Genomic DNA, 21,289 nt, shown 5'->3' with positions numbered 1-21,289 from the left:
GGTAATAATCTTTACACACGTCAAACTCAGCAGGCTTGAAGACCTTATTCTTGTTTTCTCGTTATCCTGTTTTGAATCTCTCGTCTGTTTCCAGCCTGCAAAGACTGTTCACTGAGCCCTGGTGGATGTGAGTGCCCTCTTGCAAGCCACCATGGGAATCCAACTGACTTGGCCCTTGCACTATTCTCACATGTTCTCTCCCGCTGATCACACATATATTTTTTAAAATATCTTATTTATTTTTAGAGAGAGTGGAAGACAGAGAGGAAGAGAAACATCAATGTGTGGTTGCCTCTCACATGTCCCTCACTGGGGACCTGGCCCACAAACCAGGCATGTGCCTTGACTGGGAATCAAACCAGCCACTCCTTGGCTTGCAGGCTGGTGCTCAGTCCCTGAGCCACATCATCCAGGGCTAATTACATATATTTGATTACTTGGCTTGAAAAGATTTTTAGCAATTGCAGTACAATAATCATTTCCCCCCTTGGTTCACCATGGAGAAAAATATCTGTTGTAACGCACCCAAAGTTTTGTTGAGGATGGCCATTTGGAAAGAGCTTTCCATTCACAGGGGAGCTGCAAGGCAGAAGCCAGGCGTCATTTCATTATTCAGAGCAAGTTCTGGCTTTCATTCATCTGTGATAGATATTCCCAAACTCAAGTACCATTTGGGATTAAGACTGTTAAAATATCATCGAGGTTGTTGTGGCTCAGTAGATTGAGTGCCAGCCTGCAAACCAAAGGGTTGCTGGTTTGATTCCCAGTCAGGGCACATGCCTGGATTTCGGGCCAGGTCCCCAGTAAGGGCCACATGAGAGGCAACCACACATTCTGTCCCTCTCTTCCTCCCTCCCTTCACCTCTGTCTAAAAATAAATAAATAAAATATTTTTTAAAAAGAAAAAGTAATTTTAAAAGATTGTTAAAATATCATTTTTCATCCTGACTGGTGTGGTTCAGTGGCTAGGGCATTGTCCCAAAACTGGAAGGATTCCAGTTTGATTCCCAGTCAGAGCACATGCCTGGGTTGCAGGCTAAGTCCCCAGTTGGGGGTATGTGAAAATCAACTGGCCCATGTTTCTCTCACACATGGATGCCTCTCTCTCTCTCTCTCTAACAATAAATAAATATGCCCTGGCATGTGTAGCTCAGTGGATTGAGTGCCAGTCTGTGAACTGAAAGGTTGCAGGTTCAATTCCCAGTCAGAGCACGTGCCTGGGTTGCTGCTCAAGTCCACCCAGTTGGGGGCATGTGAGAAACAGCTGATGAATGAATCTCTCGCACACTGATGTTCTCTCCCTCTCTTTCTTCCTCCATCCCCCTCACTCTAAAAGTAAATAAATAAAACCTTAAAAAATATCAGTTATCTCCAAATTAATCTATTAATTCAGTACACTTCCAGTGAAAATCACAAAAGTGAGGTGTGTGTGTAATTAACAATTCTAAAACTTCTAAGGGAGAGCAAGATAAATTTGAAGATGAGCAAGTCTCACTCTCTCTATATATATTTGTGTGTATATACACACTCATATAGTAATTTAGACAGCGTGGTCTTGGCACAGGGATAGACAGAGGAATAAGACTGAGTCCATTAACAGTTCCATGCATGCATTGAAACTATATGGAGCCAAGATGACCCTAAAATTCAGTGGGGAAAGAATGTACTACTACTCAACAAGAGGTGTTTAGACAATATCAATATAAAATTTGATCCCAATTTCATACGTTATATGAGAAAGAAATCCCAGGGTATTAAAGACCTAAATGTGAAAAAACAAAATTTCAAGACTTTTAGAAAAATTGAACTACACCATAAACAAAGTGAAAAGTCAAGCCTAAGGCTAGTATAAAGTATTTGTAACATATAAAACCAATAAAGGATTATACAGAGAATGAAAAATCAATAGGGACAAGACAAATGACCAAGTAGAAAAACAGGCAAATAATATGAAGAGGCAAATCAAGAAGAAATCATGTGAAGTGTGACAAATGTGCAACTTTACACATACTCAGGGTAATGAGAATAATACAACTTTAAAAGTCTGATGAGGCCCTAGCCAGGTAGTAGAAACATCAATCAGCTGCCTCTCCCAAGACCTACCCCACCCCCTGCCTACTTTTCTTAAAGACTTTATGTATTTACTTTCAGAGAGAGGGGGAGGAAGGAAGAAAAAACATTGATCAAGTGCCTCTAGTGTGCTCCCTATCAGGGTCCTGGCCCAGAACCCAAGCATGTGCCCTGACTGAAAATCGAACCGGTGGCCCTCTGGTTCGCAGGCCAGCACTCACTTTACTGAACCTCACCAGCCAGGGCCTGCCTATTTTTTAGAAAATATTTTATTTATTTTTAGAGAGCGGGGAGAGAGAAAGACAGGGAGAGAAACATCAGTGTATGAGAGATACATGGATCTGTTGCTTCTTGCTCACCCGCAACCAGGTATACCTGACCCACAACCCAAGCATGTGCCCTGCCTGGGAATTGAACAGCCGACCCTTCCGTCAGCAGGCCAGCGCTCTATCCACTGAGCCACACCTGCTAGGGCTCATTCATCTTTCTAGCTCTCCAGGGGGCTCAGTGTAAGTACCTCCCCCTGCTTCCATTTTGGCCAATAGGGGAACCTCCCCTGTGCCTGGACTGTAGTAACAGGTGGACAGGCTAGACTTGACACAAGGGGCTGGTTGATTCTTTCTGTGACTATTTCCAGGGTTATAATGTATATTCTCTGTCCAGCCTGTCCACCCCACCCCCACAATTTTTCAATTACAATTGACATATTGAAACAAGTTCTTACTGGCTTATGAGAACAGACTACCTACCTCTATCAGCTCCATGTTTAATGTCAAACTGGTATTTTGAAATCTCCCACATTGGGAATATTTGCACCATTGAAATTAGCAAAGACAACAAATTAGGGCTTTCCTCCACAGAAAAGGTAGTTACACTTTTACCAGCACATTCCTGACTGAAACTCACATGCCTTACACTATCACTTTCTTTTGGGATTAACCAGATCCCCAAATGCCATTTGTACCATCTTCCTTCCTCCTTTATGACAAATAGACATTCGAACCCTAGCCCTAACCCTAACCCTTTGATTATTATTGAAGAAGATGATACTTCAGTCTTCATTGTTTTCCTTTGTTCTTCTTTCCTGTGTTGGGTGTCAGTGACGCCAAGATTAGAAATTTTGGAAAGGCATTGCTGGTGAAAGTGTGGGGAAAGGATGTAGGGATGTAAAACGGCACCTTTTTGAAAGGCAGTTGAGTATTACTTCGGACAATTTCTCTGTGCATCTCTTCCCTAACCTGTAAAATGTGGAAAATAATAGTATCAACCTGATAAAAGTTATTGTGAAGATTAACATATGTAAAGCATTCAGAACAGTGCATCTAGTAAGCACCATGTGTTCGACATAATTATTAGAGGGAGGGATTGGAAATTGACAATAAATTTAACAACCCTAAGAGTAGGCTGGGGATGGGGGTGATATGAGGATTTTACTTTTATGTTTTTTTTAAGACTATTTATTTATTTCTTTAGAGAGAAGGGAAGGGAGGGAGAAAGAGAGGGAGAGAAACATCAATATGCAGTAGCCTCTAGAAGGCCCCCTGCTGGGGACCTGGCCTGTAACCCAGGCATTGTGCCCTGACTGGGAGTTCAACCTTAAACTCTTTGGTTCACAGGCCCCTGCTCCATCCACTGAGCCACCGTAACCAGGGCTACTCTTTTATGTTTACATTTCTGAATTGTTTAAAATGAACAAATCAAACCAATTGAAAAATAATAAAGAAATTTAAGAAGTCTGGACAGGGCTCAGTCCTGTTGTTTTCCTCAGAAGCTCCTATTTATTAGGCTCCAATTGTCAAAGTGCAGGACAAAACTTTAAGAGTGGCCATTTATCTTTTTCTTAAAGTTAATCTTTCTTTTTATCCTTTAAAAACTTTTTCAAAGACTTTATTTACTTTTAGAGAGACCGGAAGGAAGGAAGGAGGAGGAAGAGAAACATCGACGAGAGAGCACCCAGCTGGGGACCTGGGCCGCAACCCAGGCCTGTGCCCTGACCGGGATTCGATTCAGCGCCCTTATCGTTCACATGCTGGTGCTCAACCACTGAACCACACCAGCCAGGACCCATTTATCTTTTCATACAGATCAAACGCAAACCTTTTTAAGATAGCAAGCTAACTCTCAACAGGGCGCCATGACAAAGGAGTGGAGTTGGCTCCAAGCCTTTCCCTTTCAGCCTCCAGGATGGTAGTGACACACTGACCAAAAATTCATTTGGAGACCTTTTAAAAATGGCAGCGCCCCGGTTGCCCCACGGCAGACCGACCGTGAGAGACGGACCTTCCCAACATGGCGGCGAAGGCCTAGGCGTCACATCCTGCAGGATGACGGATATAAAGGGCAGGATTTCCGCTTGCGCTCCTTTCCGGCGGTGACGACCTCCCCACGACAACATGCCTGTGAGTTCCTTGATGCAGGTTTTGGCGGAGATCTCGCTCTTCGGTCCGCACGCTCCTCTCACGCTGATTTCGAGTCGTAGAGGGCCCTCATTTGCCCTCCGCATTCCTAGGACATTAACTACAGGGACTGCGGAGGTCCGCGAGGCCCCTGCATAGACGGGAGCGGAGAGGAGATAAGATGGCGGCCCAGCTGCGCAGACACCAGGGGCGGCGAGGGGCGAGCTCTCCCCGGTGTGTGGCAGTGGGGGATGTTTTCGATCGTCCCTTTTCGCCGTTGGCTTATAAATCTCTACATGTGTGCCTCTCGTAGCTCGCAAAGGACCTCCTTCATCCCTCTCCAGAAGAGGAGAAGAGGAAACACAAGAAGAAGCGCCTGGTGCAGAGTCCCAATTCCTATTTCATGGATGTGAAATGCCCAGGTGAGAAGAGAACTTGCAGTAGCCGAGAAAGCACAGGGTTTAGGAATTGCAGAAAGGTGTAGTGTGAGCTGTACCGTATCCATGAAGCAGCTGCAATGTCTTAAGATTCGAATGTACGAGATGGGTAAAATTCTGTACTTTAGAAGTGGTCCAGAGTGATTTCCCATCAAAACCCCATGTACAAACCCTCACGTTGCGTTGTGTTAAGAAGCTGGGATAATGTGTTGTGCTTCTGTCTTGGTCACCAAGGATTTGTATCCGGAGGCAGAGGGTTGATGTGTTCTGTGCTCGCCATCCTTCTTTCCCATGTGGAGGACCCCTGAGTAATTGGTGGTTCCACTCCTTTCCCTTTCAGCCTCCAGGATGGTAGTGACATATTAACCAAAAATTCCTAAGTGGAGGCAGGTTGCCTAGATTACTTCTGGGTTGGCTTTAATGTATACCTAGAACCAGGTAGTCAAGTTTCAAATAGGATAGTAAATTTTAAAAGTTTTCATAGCATGTATATAACAGTTAATACATAATAGCATATGCATAAGTGAAGAAAGGCATGGAAGAAATATAACCCCTACTTGATTTTTTTCTTCCAGGTTGCTATAAAATCACCACCGTCTTTAGCCATGCACAAACGGTAGTTTTGTGTGTTGGCTGCTCCACTGTCCTCTGTCAGCCTACAGGAGGAAAAGCAAGGCTTACAGAAGGTAAATTGTTTAACAAGTAGAATCTGGGCTTTGAATCTTATGGTGATAGAAGAATCATATGTAGTGTAAATTATCAGACTCTTGGAAAGAGGGTTGGATTTGATAGCCTTTCCCCCCAAAATATTAGCAGAAATGACTTTTTTTTTTTTTTTAAGAGAAAGACAATCATCAGTTTCTTGTTCCACTTATTTATGGGTTCACTGGTTGATTGTTATGTGTCCTGACTGGGGAGTGAACTTGCAACCTTAGTGTGTGGGGACACTTGAGCCACCATTGAGCTACTTGGCCAGGGCCAACAACATATTTCTTAATTTCAAAACACTACTGTCCAAAGTTGTGATGAGTGGATGATAAAAGCGGCTTTATTATGAGCTGTAGCCAAAAAGGTCCTTAAGTGGCTGGGTGTTAGGTAAAGGAATTAAGGAAAAGGTGTAGCATTCTTGTGGGTGGATCACAAGGCATCAGTTCTGTGAGTGTGGGGCAAGGAAAGTAGGCTGCTGTCAGCTAACTTTTGAACCATTTTCTTCTAGGATGCTCCTTCAGAAGGAAGCAGCACTAAAAGTACCACGAATCAAGATGAGTGGGGAACCATCCCAATAAACACATTTTGGATACATCCTGTTTATTGTCTTGTAGTTTACTGCTAGGAAGTTAAATATTCCCTCAAATATTCAGGGACAACCAGAAGAATGGACTGCTAGTCATTGAGGGCAAGTAAGTAGCCAAGTACTTAAATAGTTCATTTGGGACATTTCTGTCCACCTGGGCACATTAAGGAAATCTTCAGAGCTTGATGAAAAAATGTGGTATACCATATAAATGAGATATTTACTTTCACTTTTATGTTTTCTTATAACTAAGAACAGGAACTGACAGTTAATCTTTGAAACACAATCCAACACACTACTTTAATACAAAACAGCTCGGGATCCTTTATTTACAGTTGTCCGAAACCTTGTTCTGAGGCTTGGGAATATAGAGGTTGTTGCTAGGCGGTTCTGGCGGATAAGGGCGAGAAACCTCCAGTGTCCTCCAGTTAAGGAGACTTGTCCAAGTGGAGGTTAGTGCCTTATGCTCCACAGCCAGTATTGCAGCCGACTCTGAGCTGGTGGGGGCTGTGGACTCATGAAGCGGGGAGAACGAGTGGCGGTATAAGAACCTAGGAATAAGCGGAGAAGGGAAATAGGTGAAAGATGAATAAAACCTGGATATCGGATTTGAAGGAGATAAGGAAGGTGATTCTTTACCTGACTCGGGTATTCCTCGAGTTGGTACATAAACAACTGGAATTGTCTGTATCTTATTTAGGAAGGCATTGTATGCTGGAATAAGAACAAAGATGTCAGTAAAGAAGCCAATTTGTCTTCATTACAGGAAGGCCTTAGTAATATTTCAGATTAAATAACTTGATAGTAATTTGGAAATTTGTATTCAGTTATTTTTAGAGATACTTTCCTCTTCTGGCCAAAAGATGTGGGGGGAAGTGCAGGTGTAGATAAAACTGTGTGTTGTGTTGCTCACATCTTTAGCTATGAATTTGAGCAAAAGTAGCCATTATCTTAAGGGTTAGCAGTGATTTACACTTGTGAATGGTATTTGTTTGCCACATCCAATGTATGGTAGTTATAACTTGAGTGGGGCCTTTGCTAGGTGACGGGTTAGAGAGGCTAAATCAGTTTCAACTGCTTGTCCCAAATTAGATGTAATGAACAACTAATTCTCATCCTTATTTAGTTTGTGAAATACAAAGGCATTTTCCAAGTCAAAAGTCCATTACCTAGAAAGATGAAAGCTGTTGATGCCAACACTGCAAAGAGAGTCAAGAGGATCTGGTAAGAACCCACGAACTTCTGGAGGACACCTGAATCTTCACATTGATCTGTGCATTGGCCAGAGCAAGAGAAGATGGTTGTTTAATAACACAAGGCAGATACTGCATTTAAAACCTTGTCACCATTAACGTATCTAGCAGAAGCACTCAATACCCAGCCCTCTAGAACAGTGATTTTCAACTGGTTGCAAGAACTTTGAAAATATGCAATATCTGACTGCTTAGACAGGACCACTGACCTTTTTTCCCTTAGACAAGTCTGTCATTTTTTTAAAAATGGCAACAGCACAATAGCTGTCTGATGTGAATGAATCAAAATTACACCTTTTTGTCATGAAGAAAAAAGGTCCAGCACAAATAATGCTCCTTTTCTATTACAAAATCATAAGCATGTAATTCTAACAATATCACACTCCAGCACACCATATGACATTTTAGGTGAAATGTTCAACTTAAGGTGTTACATCCACATTATTACCCTACCAACCACAGTCAAACAGGTGTTACATGCCAGACCCTGTGTACTTTTTTGGTGTGCCACAGTTATTAATAATCATGTGTACCATGAGATGAAAAAGGTTGAAAATTGCTGCTCTGGGAAATTGTTTAGCTTCTTACCAGAGTAAAGAGGTAAACTATATACCTGGCTGCAACTTTCTGGCTTTTTCCTATTCCCAAAGTAATAAGCTCCAGTTTTTGAGCCTCTTAGTTCTCTGCTTTCAAGAGTATTTAAAACCCCTGCCATCTGAAAATGGCTGTTAAATTTCCTATGCATTGAGCTCTGAGTGACATCCCTTCATCACATTAGTGGCAATCTGTGGTAACGATTTCTAATTCTAATCCCTGTAATGAACATTTTTTTGGATCCCTGATGATCTCATAAATCCAAGGGCTCCTTACCTTTTTTTACTCAAGATGTTTCTAGGGAACATTTTGATCTGTGTAAAACCTTGACCATAATAAAACTTGAGATTCCTTTCTGAACTTTATTTGGTTATTTGCCTTCGGTTATTTCAATTTTTTGGTGTCTGGAACTCCTTTCTGCCATTAAACTCCCTGAACTTCCAGTTCTTCCACTATAAATTGTGACCAGGCCCTCACACCTAGTTTATTTGCATCTCAACTACAGGCCCTCTGTGGTCTCCTACTTGGTTTTAAACCTCTCACTTTATTCTTTGACAACTGCCTCACAGCTTCACACAGTTGACAAACTGCTTCACTCTGAATAAGGTTGCTTGAAGTGCATATACTAAAAAGATACTAATCCCTGATCAGGTCCCACTGTTGAAAGTCCAAATAAAACGGGGTGTTGTATTTTGTAGCGTCCCACTGTTACACTGAACCAATTACTGTTTCCCCGACTGGGCCTTCCCATGATTCTGCAGTAGGAACCATGTCTGGAATATACTAGTAGGCTCTCACATGCTTGTGTCAATGAGCTGAAGGTTGGATTAAATATTTGTAACTAACCACTCCTACCCACCATGGTTGTACTGTTTCCACTAATCCCTCATCTCCAAGAAGTGCAGATTCTTAACAAATTTTTTTTTTTTTTGCCATGGGTAACTGGCTGGTGAAATCTATACATCTCATAATATTTTTAAGTGCAAAATATATTATGCATAGAAATAAAGGAAACCAATTATATCAAAAGTTAATCAAAATAGAAAAAAACCTAATTTGTGACAATTACACAGCAAAATGTTAAAAGCCCTAATTTGTGATACAGTAATATATGTGCTTTAGTAACAACAAAAGTCTAACTTAAGGTCTGATAACTGCAATTTTGAAAAATATTTTGAGATGTGACAGTTGGAACATGAAAATATCTGGATTCCATTGGTGACAGATTCACACTGTTGATACTGCTGTGGTTTGTTGCCTGTATCCATAATGAGTTTATTAGAATCAACTTCACTTAAAAACTACTCTAATACAGCACACATTGAACCTTCTAGTGGGGGGCCTTGAACACCTTGATTCTTCAACTCTAAAAGGGCAAAATACATCTGCCCTTTTGAGTTACAAGTATTAAAATGCATATAAACATGCTTAGGATATTTATTGAGCAGTACATATCAAGTGCTCATATAAACAATGTACTAGGGTTCAGCCTAATTCACTCCTAGTAAGTACTGTTTCCTTGGAGGGATGGACTAGTGGAAGTGATAAATATGAGGAGGATGGTTCTGTGGACTTAAAATTTTTTTTTTCTATTTATTGATTTTTAGAGGGAGAGGGAGGTTCCACTTCATTGTATACACTAGTAGGCTCTTACTGCATTCATTGGTTGCTTTTTAAAAAAAATACTTTCAGAGAGAGAAGTGAGAGAGATAGAGGGAGAGAAACATCAATTTGGTTGCCTCTTGTTTGCCCCCAACTGGGGACCTGGCCCGCAACCCAGGCATGTGCTCTGACAGGGAATCAAACCAGCAACCTTTCAGTTTGCAGGTGGGCACTCAATCTACTGGGCCACACCAGCCAGGACTATTCTTAAATATATGTTAAGTATCACATGTAATTAGTGTTAAAAAAGTTATCTGAAGATTGTGTTTTGAGTAGGCTTAGAAAATCGATCCATGCCTCAGCTACTTTTGAATAGTTTTGATCAAGTGGCTGAATGTCTTCCATTAACTAATTGTAATGCATTGTCTTGTTTCTTCTCTAGATTGAAAATAGGAAACTCCCAATGCTCACCTGCACCAGACTTCTCCTTAATAGCTTTCACTAGGATAGCCTCACTTTGACTGGTGAGCACACAGGAAATATTGATGAAAACAGGTGATGTCATCTGCTGTAGGGAAGTGAAGTTGACCACTCTCACAGGGTAGATAGCGAGGCCAGGTGTGAGAGAAGAGTAACTATGGCCAGGGACCACCAGAACTGGGGAGCTGGGGAAGACCTTGGAGAAAAGATAAAGTAGCATTTGCCTGAAAGAAAAGGCAGTTTGTATCCGACATTCCAATCTTAAACACACAGTAACACATCTGGATTTCTAGTTCTAGCTAGTTGACAAGTCATTTAGTTTTTCACACTTAGATGTGTTGAAAAAGTGATCTGTGAGAATAAAATGGGCTTCAAAAAAGTTTTAAACTAGAATTCTAACGATTGTTTTAAGATAGCATTGGTGTTATCTTCAGCTAATAACCTAGATTTTGGACTCTGGGAGTCCCCCTGACTTTGTGAAGGGGACACCTTTTCTTCATCCTGTTTAAGAATCTCTTATGGTGAATTTTATCAGATTATTCAGAAATTTTCTTTACCTTGTCTTAGACTGGGAATCAAAAATATCTGTTTCAAAACTGTTGTTTTGGTTCAGTTCTCAACATACCTCTAGCTTCTCAAGAACTCTGTCCACTCCCAGTATTCTTATCTCTCCGCTGTCTCGTTTGTGGCTAAGAATCAGTTCTGACTGGTTGATGTAAAAGGCTGGGATGAAAGGAATGAGGATTCTTTGCATTCCATTCTTGCTCTGTTCGCCCACCAGTGTGGCCCACGCATAGACTGAGGTGTCAGCCATGCTGAGGGCCTGGAGCAGCTCCTCTGACTGGGGTCGAACCTTGATTAGGCAGACATAAACCCCTGAAGAAAAGAGGAAAAACTGAGCAGGAATGTTCAGGGGCTTTATTGAGCCAACTGAGTTAGGACAGGAAGTAAAAATGGTGACCTACACATTCAAAAGAAAATGTGAATCTAGATTTGGTGTTCGGTATTAGCACGCTAATGGGCCACCAAAACAAAACAGTCCCAGGGAACCTACAACTGAACTTGTTGTTTAAGAATGCCACTATTGGTAAATGGACATGTCAGGGAGTATTACATAATACAGTGCACACAAATGATGGGGATACAGAATGAAGTAGTCAGTTGGTAAGATCAGAAAGGGTTTGTGGAAGAAAGGCAAGCTACGAGCATAGCTGAATCACTTCTCTATCAAACCACCACTTGATGGCCTATTTCTCTCCATAGTGCTCAAACATCAGGTGTCTTTTGACATCTTTCACATCACTCTTAAAAATGGTCATTCTCCAAATCTTGCTAACTCATCCTTTGAAATTCCTCTGACATCTGTCTGCCCTGTTAGTATTTCTGTTACCCTAGACACTTGTCCCTTCATGCTTGGAGTATTGCAACGGCACCATTTACTACTCTCCTTGCTTCCCATTATTCATTCATTCTTGTCCATTCTATGTCCTTCCAGTAGATACTTTAAAACTGCTTTAATCTTATTTTTGTAAACTTCTGTGGGTCTGTATATTGTCTGAAATGTCGTTTATTCTTCACATCTAGCTCACTCGTAGTCATCTTCTAAAACGTTATTTACTCTGTGAAACCTTACTTTAACACCCATGTTGGAGGTAGACACACCGCCTTTCTGGGGTCCCACAAGTATCTTCATGACTAATTACCCTCTGCAGTACCAGTAAGAGTTAAAATTTAAAAGCCTTGTGTCATTCCTCTTTGTACCCCCGGTGCCTGTCCTGGTACCAAGCATTGTATTCAGTGCTCAGCGGTTTGCTTCAGTGCTTAATCATTACCCATACTGTTCACACCGCCTGGCCTTGGAGTAGAAACTCCCATGATGTAGCACTATCCTATTTACATTCGACATGAATCTTCCATTTTAGATCGTTGATTTATATAATGTCATCCCAGTGTCATGCCTGTTTCTACTTTCTGCTTGTTAATGCTATTCTGCTTGGAATAGCTTTCAGTTCAACAAACACTGCTACTTGCTGGGGCTGTAAGATGAATGAGACGTAAGGCAAGCCCTCACAGAGACAACAGGGTCTAACAAAGAAAATAGAAAATTATAATAGAAAAGCATTTTCTATTGTGTTGTAAACAATAAAAAGATGTTATAGAGGCATGTTTAACAAGTTTGAATGGATTGAACAAAAGTGTTGATTGAGAAAGGGTCCACAATTACAGAGCACAAATATCAAAACAAGAGGGAAACCACATTCAGCTGGTGGGACCCACCTTTCTCCATGCTGAAATCAGAATAGACGTGAAAGACTTTACTTGCTGGGATGTCCAGCAAACTGTTACTGAACTGTACATGGCACAGTATGAGGGTCTCTGGAAGAAGTACTGTTGTAATGGCCACAGCCTGACTTGGGTTGCAGGATCCTAATAGCAGAAAAGAGGTAAATAGTTTTATCACTAACAAGAATTTGTAAAAGGAGAGGCCATTATATGGAAGAAGTTTGGTATCCCTGCCCGCCAAAACAGGGAGTCACTTGCTATTGCTACAGCTGTCTGCTTGCCAGCTTTGCTGAATTTTGCTACAATTAAGATGAAAGAGTAGTAGTGGAAGACCCTTGCCTCTGCTAGCTTGTTAACAATGATAGTGGGCTTCCATTATCAATATGAGAGACGGTGTCCCTTTCACAGGTTTTTGGAATTTATCAGTGGGAGAAAGAGATTACAGAGAGGTTGGACAGCTATTAGAAATACAGCACTGCATCTGGGAAGTAGCTTTTTTAAGTCTATAGGTTTGTTTTCCAAAACCATGTAAATATGACTCAAGTCGAAGATCTCTAAAAGTGATCTCCAAGTGAATGAAGTTGAAGATTCATTACAAGTGATGCCTTTTAAACAGGAGCCACATAGCCAGCAAGAAATAGACGGGAAGCATTTGAGATATTGCTCCCTTGCATATGTCCTCAGTTTGGTTCAAATTAACTCCTATAAAAATTCTCAAAAGAAAGGAAAGAAATAGACTGGTGCCATGACTGAGTCAGTTTCAATGGATGGCATTCTAGCTAAACAGGAACTGGTGTCCTGTTAAGATTTATCCCCTGCACAGTTTCTTTTTCTGACTTTATTTATTTTCAGAGAGAGGGGAAGGAGGGGAGAAAGAAGGAAACATCATTGGTTGCCTCTTGCACGCCCCCAACTGGGGACCTAGCCTGCAATCCAGGCATGTGCCCTGACCAGGAATTGAACTGGCAACCCTTCTGTTCACAGGCCACCACTCATTCCACTGAACCACACCAGCCAGGGCAGATTTAAAAAAAATTTTATTGCTCTATTTTTAGAGAGAGAGGAAGGGTAGGAGAAAGAGAGGGAGAGAAACATCAGTGTGCAAGAGAAACATCAGTTGCTTCTTGTATGCCCCGAACCAGGGAGCTGGCCCACAACACAAGGCCTGACTGAGAATTGAACCAGCGACCTTTGACTTTGCAAGCAATGCCCAACCTGTGCCAGTCAGGGCTTCTTTTTTTTTTTTTAATGCTTTTTCTGAGTCTATTTTTTTCTATTTTTAAATTTTTATTTATTTTAATTAAACTTATTGGAGAGACACTGATTAATAAGATCATATAGATTTCAAGTTCACTTTCCTATGATACATGATCTGTATATTGCATTGTGTGCCCACCACCCAAAGTCAAATCATATGACTTGACTTATGTCACCATATATTTGGCCCCCTTTAGCCTTTACTACCCTCCCCACCCCCTCCCCTCTGGCAACCACCACATTGCTGTCTATGTCCATGAGTTTCAGTTTTATTTTCCACATATGACTAAAATCATATAGTTCTTAGTTTTCTGACTGACTTAGCATAATATTCTCCAGGTCCATCCATGTTGTCACAAATGGCAGTATTTCATCTTTTCTTATGGCTGAGTAGTATTCCATAGTATACTATATATGTATCAATAGTGTATATGTATCACATCTACTTTATACAGTCTATGGAAGGATGCTTTGGTTGTCTCCATGTTTTGGTCACCATTGAGTAATGCTGCAACAAACATAGGGGTGCATATATCTTTGTGAATAAATGTTTTCAAGTTTTTAAGATAGATAGCCAGAAGAGGGATTGCTGGGTCATATGGTTTATTCATAATTTTTTTGAGGAACCACCATACTGTTTCCATAGTGGCTGTACCAGTTTACATTCCCACCATCAGTGAATAAGGGTTCCTTTTTCTCTACAACCTCTCCAATACTTGTTGAGGTGCTATCTCATAGTTTTAAAAAATACATATTTTATTGATTATGCTATTAAAGTTGTTCCATTTTTCCCTTCCCCCGCCCCACCTGGTATACCCCATTCCTCTGGCAATCCCCCCACTTAGTTCATGTCCATGGGTCATGCATAAAAGTTCTTTGGCTACTCCATTTCCTATACTGTTCTTTTTTTTTTAATCGTTAAAGCACAGTTGTCTCCATTTCCCACCTACCACTCTCCTCTGCCCCACCCTCAATCCTACCCACCTTGGCTTTGTCCATGAGTTCTTTATACATGATCTTTGACGGACCCTTCCCTTTCTCTCCCCTGTTTTCCCTCTTCCCGCTCCCCTCTAGTAACTGTCAGTTTGTTCTTTATTTCAATGTCTTCACTTATATTTTGCTTCCCTGTTTTGTTGATTAGGGTCCATTTATAGGTGAGATTATATGGTATTTTTCTTTCACTGCCTGGCTTATTTCACTTAGCATAATGCTTTCCAGTTCCATCCATGCTGTTGCAAAGGGTAGGAGCTCCTTCTTTCTTTCCTGCTGCATAGAATTCCATTGTGTAAATGTACCATAGTTTTTCTATCCATTCATTTACTGATGGGCACCTAGGTTGCTTCCAGCACTTGGCTATTGTAAATTGTGCTGCTATGAACATTGGGGTACATAGGTTATTTTGAATTGGTGTTTCAGGATTCTTAAGGTATAATCCCAGCAGTGGAATTGCTGGGTTCCATACAATTTTCCACAGTGGCTGCACCAGTCTGCATTCCCACCAACAGTACACTAGGGTTCCCTTTTCTTCACAACCTCTCCAACACTTGTTGTTTGTTGATTTTTTTTTATGATGGCCATTCTGACCGGTGTGAAGTGGTATTTCACTGTGGTTTTAATTCACATATTTCTGATGGGTAGTGATACTGAGCATCCTTTCTTATGCCTCTAAGTGCTGAGTGTGTCCTCCTTGGAGAAATGTCTGTTCAGGTCCTTTGCCCATTTTAAAAATTGGATTGTTTGTCTTCCTAGAGTGGAGTCATGTGAATTCTTTATATATTTTGGAAACCAAACCCTTGTCCAAGGTGTCATTGGCAAATATATTTTCCCATACAGTTAGTTCCCTTTTCATTTTGCTGATGTTTTCTTTAGCCATGCAGAAGCTTTTATTTTGATGAGATCCCATTTGTTTATTCTTTCCTTTATGTCCCTTGCTCTAGGAGACATATTGGTGAAAATATTGCTGTGTGGAATACCTGAGATTTTCCTGCCTATGTTCTCCTCTAGGACTTTTATGGTGTCACAACTAAGTCGTTTATCCCTCGAGTTTATTTTTGTGTATGGTGTAAATTGGTGGTCAAGGTTCATTTTTTTGTATGTAGCTGTCCAGATCTCTCAACACCATTTGTTGAAGAGGCTATTTTTACTCCATTTTATGCTTCTGCCCCCTTTGTCAAATATTAATTGACCATAGAGACTTGGGTTTATTTCTGGGCTCTCTATTCTGTTCCATTGGTCTATGTGTCTGTTCTTATGCCAGTACCATACTGTTTTGATTACAGTGGCCTTTAATATAGTTTCACATTAGGTATTGTTATCCCTCCTACTTTGTTCTTATTTCTCAAAATTGCTGCAGCTATTCAGCAATTTTGTTTGGTTCCATATAAATTTGGTTGTTTATGGTTCCATATAAATTTGTAGAATGTTTATTCTATATCTATGAAATATGTCATTGGTATTTTAATAGGGATTGTGTTGAATCTATAAATTGCTTTGGGTAGTATGGACATTTTGATATACTCATTCTTCTAATCCATGAACACAGTAATCCATGAACACAGTATATGCTTCCATTTATTTGTGTCTTCCTTAATTTCTTTCTTCATTGTTGTGTAGTTTTCTGAGTACACATCTTTTACCTCCTTGGTTAGATTTATTCCTAGGTACTTTATTTTTGTTGTTGCTATAGCAAATGGGTTTTTTTTTTCCTGATTGCTATTTCTGATCTTTTGTTGTTGGTGTACAAAAATGCCTTAGATTTCTGAATATTGACTTTGTATCCCACTGCTTTGCCAAATTCACTTACTAGGTCCAACAGTTTTTTGGTAGAGTGTCTAGGATTTTCTATATACACTATCATGTCATCTGCAAACAATGACAATTTTGCTTCCTGCTATCCAATTTGGATGCCTCTTATTTCTTTTTCTTGTCTGATTGCTGTGGCTAGGACTTCCAATACTATGTTGAATAGAAGTGGTAAAACTGTACATCCTTGTCTTGTTCCTCATCTTAGTGGGAAAGCTTTTAGTTTTTGCTCATTGAGTATGATGTTGGCTGTAAGTTTTTCATATATGGCCTTTATTATGTTGAGGTATGCTCCCTCTACTCCCACTCCAAAGACATTTGACAAGGGTGCTATACCTTGTCAAATGTCTTTTCCACATCTATTGATATGATCATGTGATTTTTGTCTTTCCTGTTGTTTATGTGATGTGTTATGTTTATTGATTTGTGTATATTGTACCATTCTTGCATCCCTGGGATGACTCCCACTTGATCATTTTTTATATGATCTTTTTTAATGTATTGCTGGATGCTGTTTGCCAATATTGTGTTGAGAATTTTAGTATCTGTGTTCATCAGCAATATTGGCTTGTAGTTTTCTTTCTTTGTTGTGTCTTCATCTGGTTTTGGGATTCGGATGATGCTGGCCTCATGAAAAGAGTTTGGGAGTCTTCCCTCTTCTTGGTTTTTTTGGAATAGTCTGAGAAGGATAGGAGTTAGCTCTTCCTTAAATGTTTTGTAAAATTCTCCTGTGAAACTGTCTGGTCCAGGGCTTTTGTGTGCTGGGAATTTTTTGATTACTGCTTCAATTTCACCAGCTGTTATTGGTCTGTTCAGGCTTTTTGCTGCTTCTTCATTCAGTTTTGGGAGATTTTATTTTCCTGGACATTTGTCCATTTCATTCACATTTTCAAGTTTCTTAGCATATAGTTGTTTGTAGTAATTTCTTAAATTCTTTGTATTTCTGTGGTATCAGTTATAATCTCTCCTCTTTCATTTCTGATGTTACTTATTTGGGTCCTCTCTCTTTTTCTCTTTTATTTTCTTTTTAAAGATTTTATTTATTTATTTTTGGACAGGGGAAGGGAGAGAGAAAGAGATGGAGAGAAACATCATGTGTGGTTGCCTCTTTTGCACCTGCTACTGGGGACCTGGCCCACAACCAAGGCATGTGCCCTGACTGGGAACTGAACTGGTGACCCTTTGGTTCACAGCCTGCACTCAATCCACTGAGCCATACCAGCCAGGGCTAAATTATCCTAAGTTTTTTAAATTTAATTTTTCAATTATGGTTGACATATAAAATTTCCTAAGTTTTATAGATAGTAATTCAGTAATTATATTCTGGACTTCTCTGCTTGGTTTTGAATGTTCTCTTGGCCAAAAAAGAAAAGATCTGGAATTTGTTCCTTCTAAAAAATTTTTTTTAAAAATCTTTATCTGAGGATATGCATATTGATTTTGAGAGAGAGAGAAAAAGGGGTAGAGAGAGAGAAACAATGTGAGAAACATCATTTGGTTGCCTCATGTATGCGCCCTGACTGGGGATCAGATCCAAAACCTAGTATGTGCTCTGGCTGACAGTTGAACTCACAACCTTTTGGCCTATGGGACAGCGCTCCAACCAACAGAGACAACTGGTGGCAGGGTATGGGGTTTGTTTTTTCTTTAGGGGAAAACAAGGAATGAAACCATGTACATACATTTTGGAGTGGGACATTCTACCACTTTGGCCACTGATTGATATGTTGTTTAAGTTACTTGCTCTTAGACTCAGTGTTCTCATCTTTAAAATAATGATAATTAATACATGGTAAGATTGTTAAATTAGATAAAATATATAAAAATTCCTAACATAGCTGGAATTGATTAGGAGCTTCTAGTATTTTAGTTTTCTTTACTCCACCTTTTTTTGACTATACATCATAGTGCAATACAAAACCAAAAAAAAAGAAAAAGGCATACTAGGCAAATTTGCTGAGCAAATAACATTTCAGATGTCACCTAGTCCAACAATTCTTAAGTCTTGGGAAGCTTTAAAAGAATTGTATCTTAGGCCCTATCCCAAATTTATTGTATTTCTGGATGGAGCCCAAGGTTCTGTTGTATTTTTTTTTTTTGTTTTTCTTTTTACCTCACCCGAGGACATTTCATTGCTTCTAGAGAGAGAGGAAAGGAAAGAGAGAAACATTGATGTGAAAGAGAAACATTGATTGGTTGCCTTCCATATGTACCCAGACTAGGAATGGAACCCCAATGTAGGTATGTGCCCTGTCCTGGGAATCAAACCCTCAATCTTTCAGTTACAGGATGATGCTCCAACCAACTGATCCAAACTGGCCAGGGCAAGAATCTGTATTTTCAAGAGATTATTTTCTTAAAAAAAGAATTTCCTTGATCAGCCATGTTTCGTCCTGGCTGGTGTGGCTCAATGGATTGAATACTGGCCTGTGAACTGAAAAGGTTGCCAGTTCAAGTTTGATTCCCAGTCAGGGCACATGTTTGGGTTGAGGGCCAGGTCCCCAGTTGGGGGTGTGAGAAAGGAAACTGATCAATGTATCTCTCCCACATCAATATTTCTCTCCCTCACTTTCTCCTTCCCTTCCCCTCTCTCAAAAAAATCAATAAATACAATCTTAAAAAAAAGAAAAAAGAAAATCAGCCACGTTTGGAAATCCCTGATCTAGACTACCTCCTGTTCTAAGGCAGGGTTATATACCTAGAAAGACAATAGGGATTAGTTCGAACCTGTTTCAAATCCTTAACCCAGTCATAATTTTTGAGCTGTCATACCTCCCAAATGATTTATTTGTTAAAGTGGAGTCAACTTTGAAATAAAAGGAAATTTGTATTGCTAGTGCAAAGGGGTAAATGAATTGGGAACAATCACTCACACCTATGAAGAGATTCCCAACCTTTAAGATTGACACCATTTCTGCCGGTGATGATGAAGAACTTGAACACAGTTGAATTGCGGGTGTTGGTGAGGTAACTCTTGAGGTCATAACTGTGTGTTAATCTTGATGATGCATTGACAACCACCTGTCAGGAAACCAAAGGAAAGTCTATACCTAAGCTCTTACAGAATCTGGTTCCCTTCTTCTCCACCCCTCAAAACTTATTTAACCAAAAGTGTCCGTTTCACATGAATTGCCCTTCTAGTGATCACGTTTGAGAACCTCAAAATCTTATGGGAAAATAACATTTTTTTTCCAAAAAGGAGGTCTTGTTCATTATTCCTTCTGACATATGTTCTCTTTGTATAACTCCCTATTAAAATGCCTTTGAAGACAATTACAACTTCAGAAAGTTTTCTCTCTCATTACATATAATCTCAACCTTTTCTGAAACTTCAACTTCAGGATGCTTTGGTTTCTCTCAATATACTTGTAGTGTTCTGCTTTATATTGTAGGTATTTTTATACTTGTTATAATTCCTCCTATTAGGCTCTAAGTTCTTTAACTTAGAATCCTAATTTATCCCTTTGTATCCTGTACTGTGCCTTGTATATAAGGCTAGTGCTTAATCATTAGAAAGAGAGGTGATGATGAGCCTTTCCCCCTGAGATATCATCAATTTAAATGCAATATACACCTGGCCAGGTAGCTCAGTTGGTTGGAGTGTCACCTGATGTGCCAAAGTTACAGTTTGATTCCCAGTCAGGGCACATACCAAATCAACCAATGAATACATATACCCTTCTACCTTACTCCCTCCCCTCTATAAAATCAATAAATAATTTTTTTAAAAATAAATAAATGCAGTATATTGTCCAGTCTTCTTGGTACTACCACATTTAAAAAAAAATTCAAGAGCCTTAAAACCAAGTTAGTTACATTAAGAGCTCAGTAAGGGAAGGAGTTTTGTCTTTCTCATCTTTGTATTTCCAGAGCCTAGCACAATCACTAACATATAAGAGGCTTCAATGAGTGTCTGCTAGTTAGTGAATAATTAAATGAGGATTTTACAAAGTATACAAACTGGAATATAAAAGATCTTTTCAACTTCTATAGCCTCTGACACCATAGCCCATTCCTTCTCTTGCATTTTGTGACACCCTTTCTCCTTCGTTTTCTTTTTTTTAAATATTTTATTGACTATGCTATTACAGTTGTCCCAATTCCACCCCCTTTATTCCCCTCTGCCCTCTAACCCCTCTCACACCAACATTCCACCACCCTTAGTTCATGTCAATGGGTCGTACATATAAGTTTTTTGGCTTCTCTATTTCCTATAGTATTCTTAACCTCCCCCTATTTTTTTAAGACTTTATTTATTTACTTTTTGGAGTGAGGGGGAGGGAGAAAGAAAGAAAGAGAAACATCAATGTGTGGTTGCCTCTCATGTGCCCCCATACTGGGGTCCTGGCCTGCAACCCAGGCATGCTCCCTGACTGGGAATTGAACCAGTGACCCTTTGCTTCACAGATTGACACTCAACAGATTGAGCTACACCAGCCAGGGCTCCCTATTTTGTACCTACCATTTATGCATCTTCTTCCCTGTACCTTTCCCCTCATTCTCCCTTCTCCCTCTCCTCTGTCCATATCATATGGATAACCCTCCATGTGATCTCCATTTCTGTGATTCTGTTTCTTTTGTTTGTTTGTTTTACATTCAGTTGTTGATAGTTGTGATTTGTTGTCATTTTAGTGTTCATATTTTTGATCATCTTCTTTTTCTTAGATAAGTCCCTTTAACATTTCATGTAATAAAGACTTAGTGATGATGAACTCCTTTAACTTAACCTTATCTGGGAAGCACCTTATCTGCCCTTCCATTCTAAATGATAGCTTTGCTGGATAGAGTAATCTTGGATGTAGGTCCTTGCCCTTCTTGACT

At 40.0% G+C, this 21,289-nt stretch overlaps 2 protein-coding genes across 2 annotated transcripts in view; one reads left to right on the top strand and one right to left on the bottom strand.

The window, feature by feature from the left end:
• The first annotated feature begins 4,358 nt into the window (after positions 1-4,358).
• On the top strand, positions 4,359-6,205 carry RPS27 (ribosomal protein S27). Its single transcript, XM_045817215.1, has 4 exons — positions 4,359-4,469; positions 4,780-4,888; positions 5,479-5,589; positions 6,120-6,205. Exons 1-4 carry the CDS (start codon positions 4,464-4,466, stop codon positions 6,146-6,148), a joined length of 255 nt encoding a protein of 84 aa, XP_045673171.1. The 5' UTR covers positions 4,359-4,463; the 3' UTR covers positions 6,149-6,205.
• Positions 6,206-6,312: 107 nt separating this feature from the next.
• NUP210L (nucleoporin 210 like) overlaps positions 6,313-21,289 on the bottom strand; it is a 100,408-nt gene continuing 85,431 nt past the window's right edge. Inside the window, exons 34-40 of the mRNA XM_045816946.1 lie at positions 19,363-19,489; positions 12,404-12,553; positions 10,752-11,002; positions 10,118-10,322; positions 7,367-7,468; positions 6,837-6,911; positions 6,313-6,748 (exon numbers count right to left, since the gene is read on the bottom strand). Of these exons, the coding sequence (XP_045672902.1) occupies positions 6,651-6,748; positions 6,837-6,911; positions 7,367-7,468; positions 10,118-10,322; positions 10,752-11,002; positions 12,404-12,553; positions 19,363-19,489 (1,008 nt within the window). The 3' untranslated portion in view covers positions 6,313-6,650. The remainder of the gene's footprint in view (positions 6,749-6,836; positions 6,912-7,366; positions 7,469-10,117; positions 10,323-10,751; positions 11,003-12,403; positions 12,554-19,362; positions 19,490-21,289) is intronic.

Source organism: Phyllostomus hastatus, unplaced genomic scaffold (assembly GCF_019186645.2).
Source record: "Phyllostomus hastatus isolate PE091 unplaced genomic scaffold, TTU_PhHast_1.1 phas_scaffold_216, whole genome shotgun sequence".
NCBI classification, from domain to species: domain Eukaryota; kingdom Metazoa; phylum Chordata; class Mammalia; order Chiroptera; family Phyllostomidae; genus Phyllostomus; species Phyllostomus hastatus.
This window is presented reverse-complemented; position numbering and strand designations above follow the sequence as displayed.

Excerpts from the sequence above, each read along its gene's own strand:
- RPS27 (XM_045817215.1), top strand. Across the intron at positions 4,889-5,478 it reads CATGGATGTGAAATGCCCAG|GTTGCTATAAAATCACCACC; the intron begins GTGAGAAGAGAA and ends TTTTTCTTCCAG. Across the intron at positions 5,590-6,119 it reads AAAAGCAAGGCTTACAGAAG|GATGCTCCTTCAGAAGGAAG; the intron begins GTAAATTGTTTA and ends ATTTTCTTCTAG.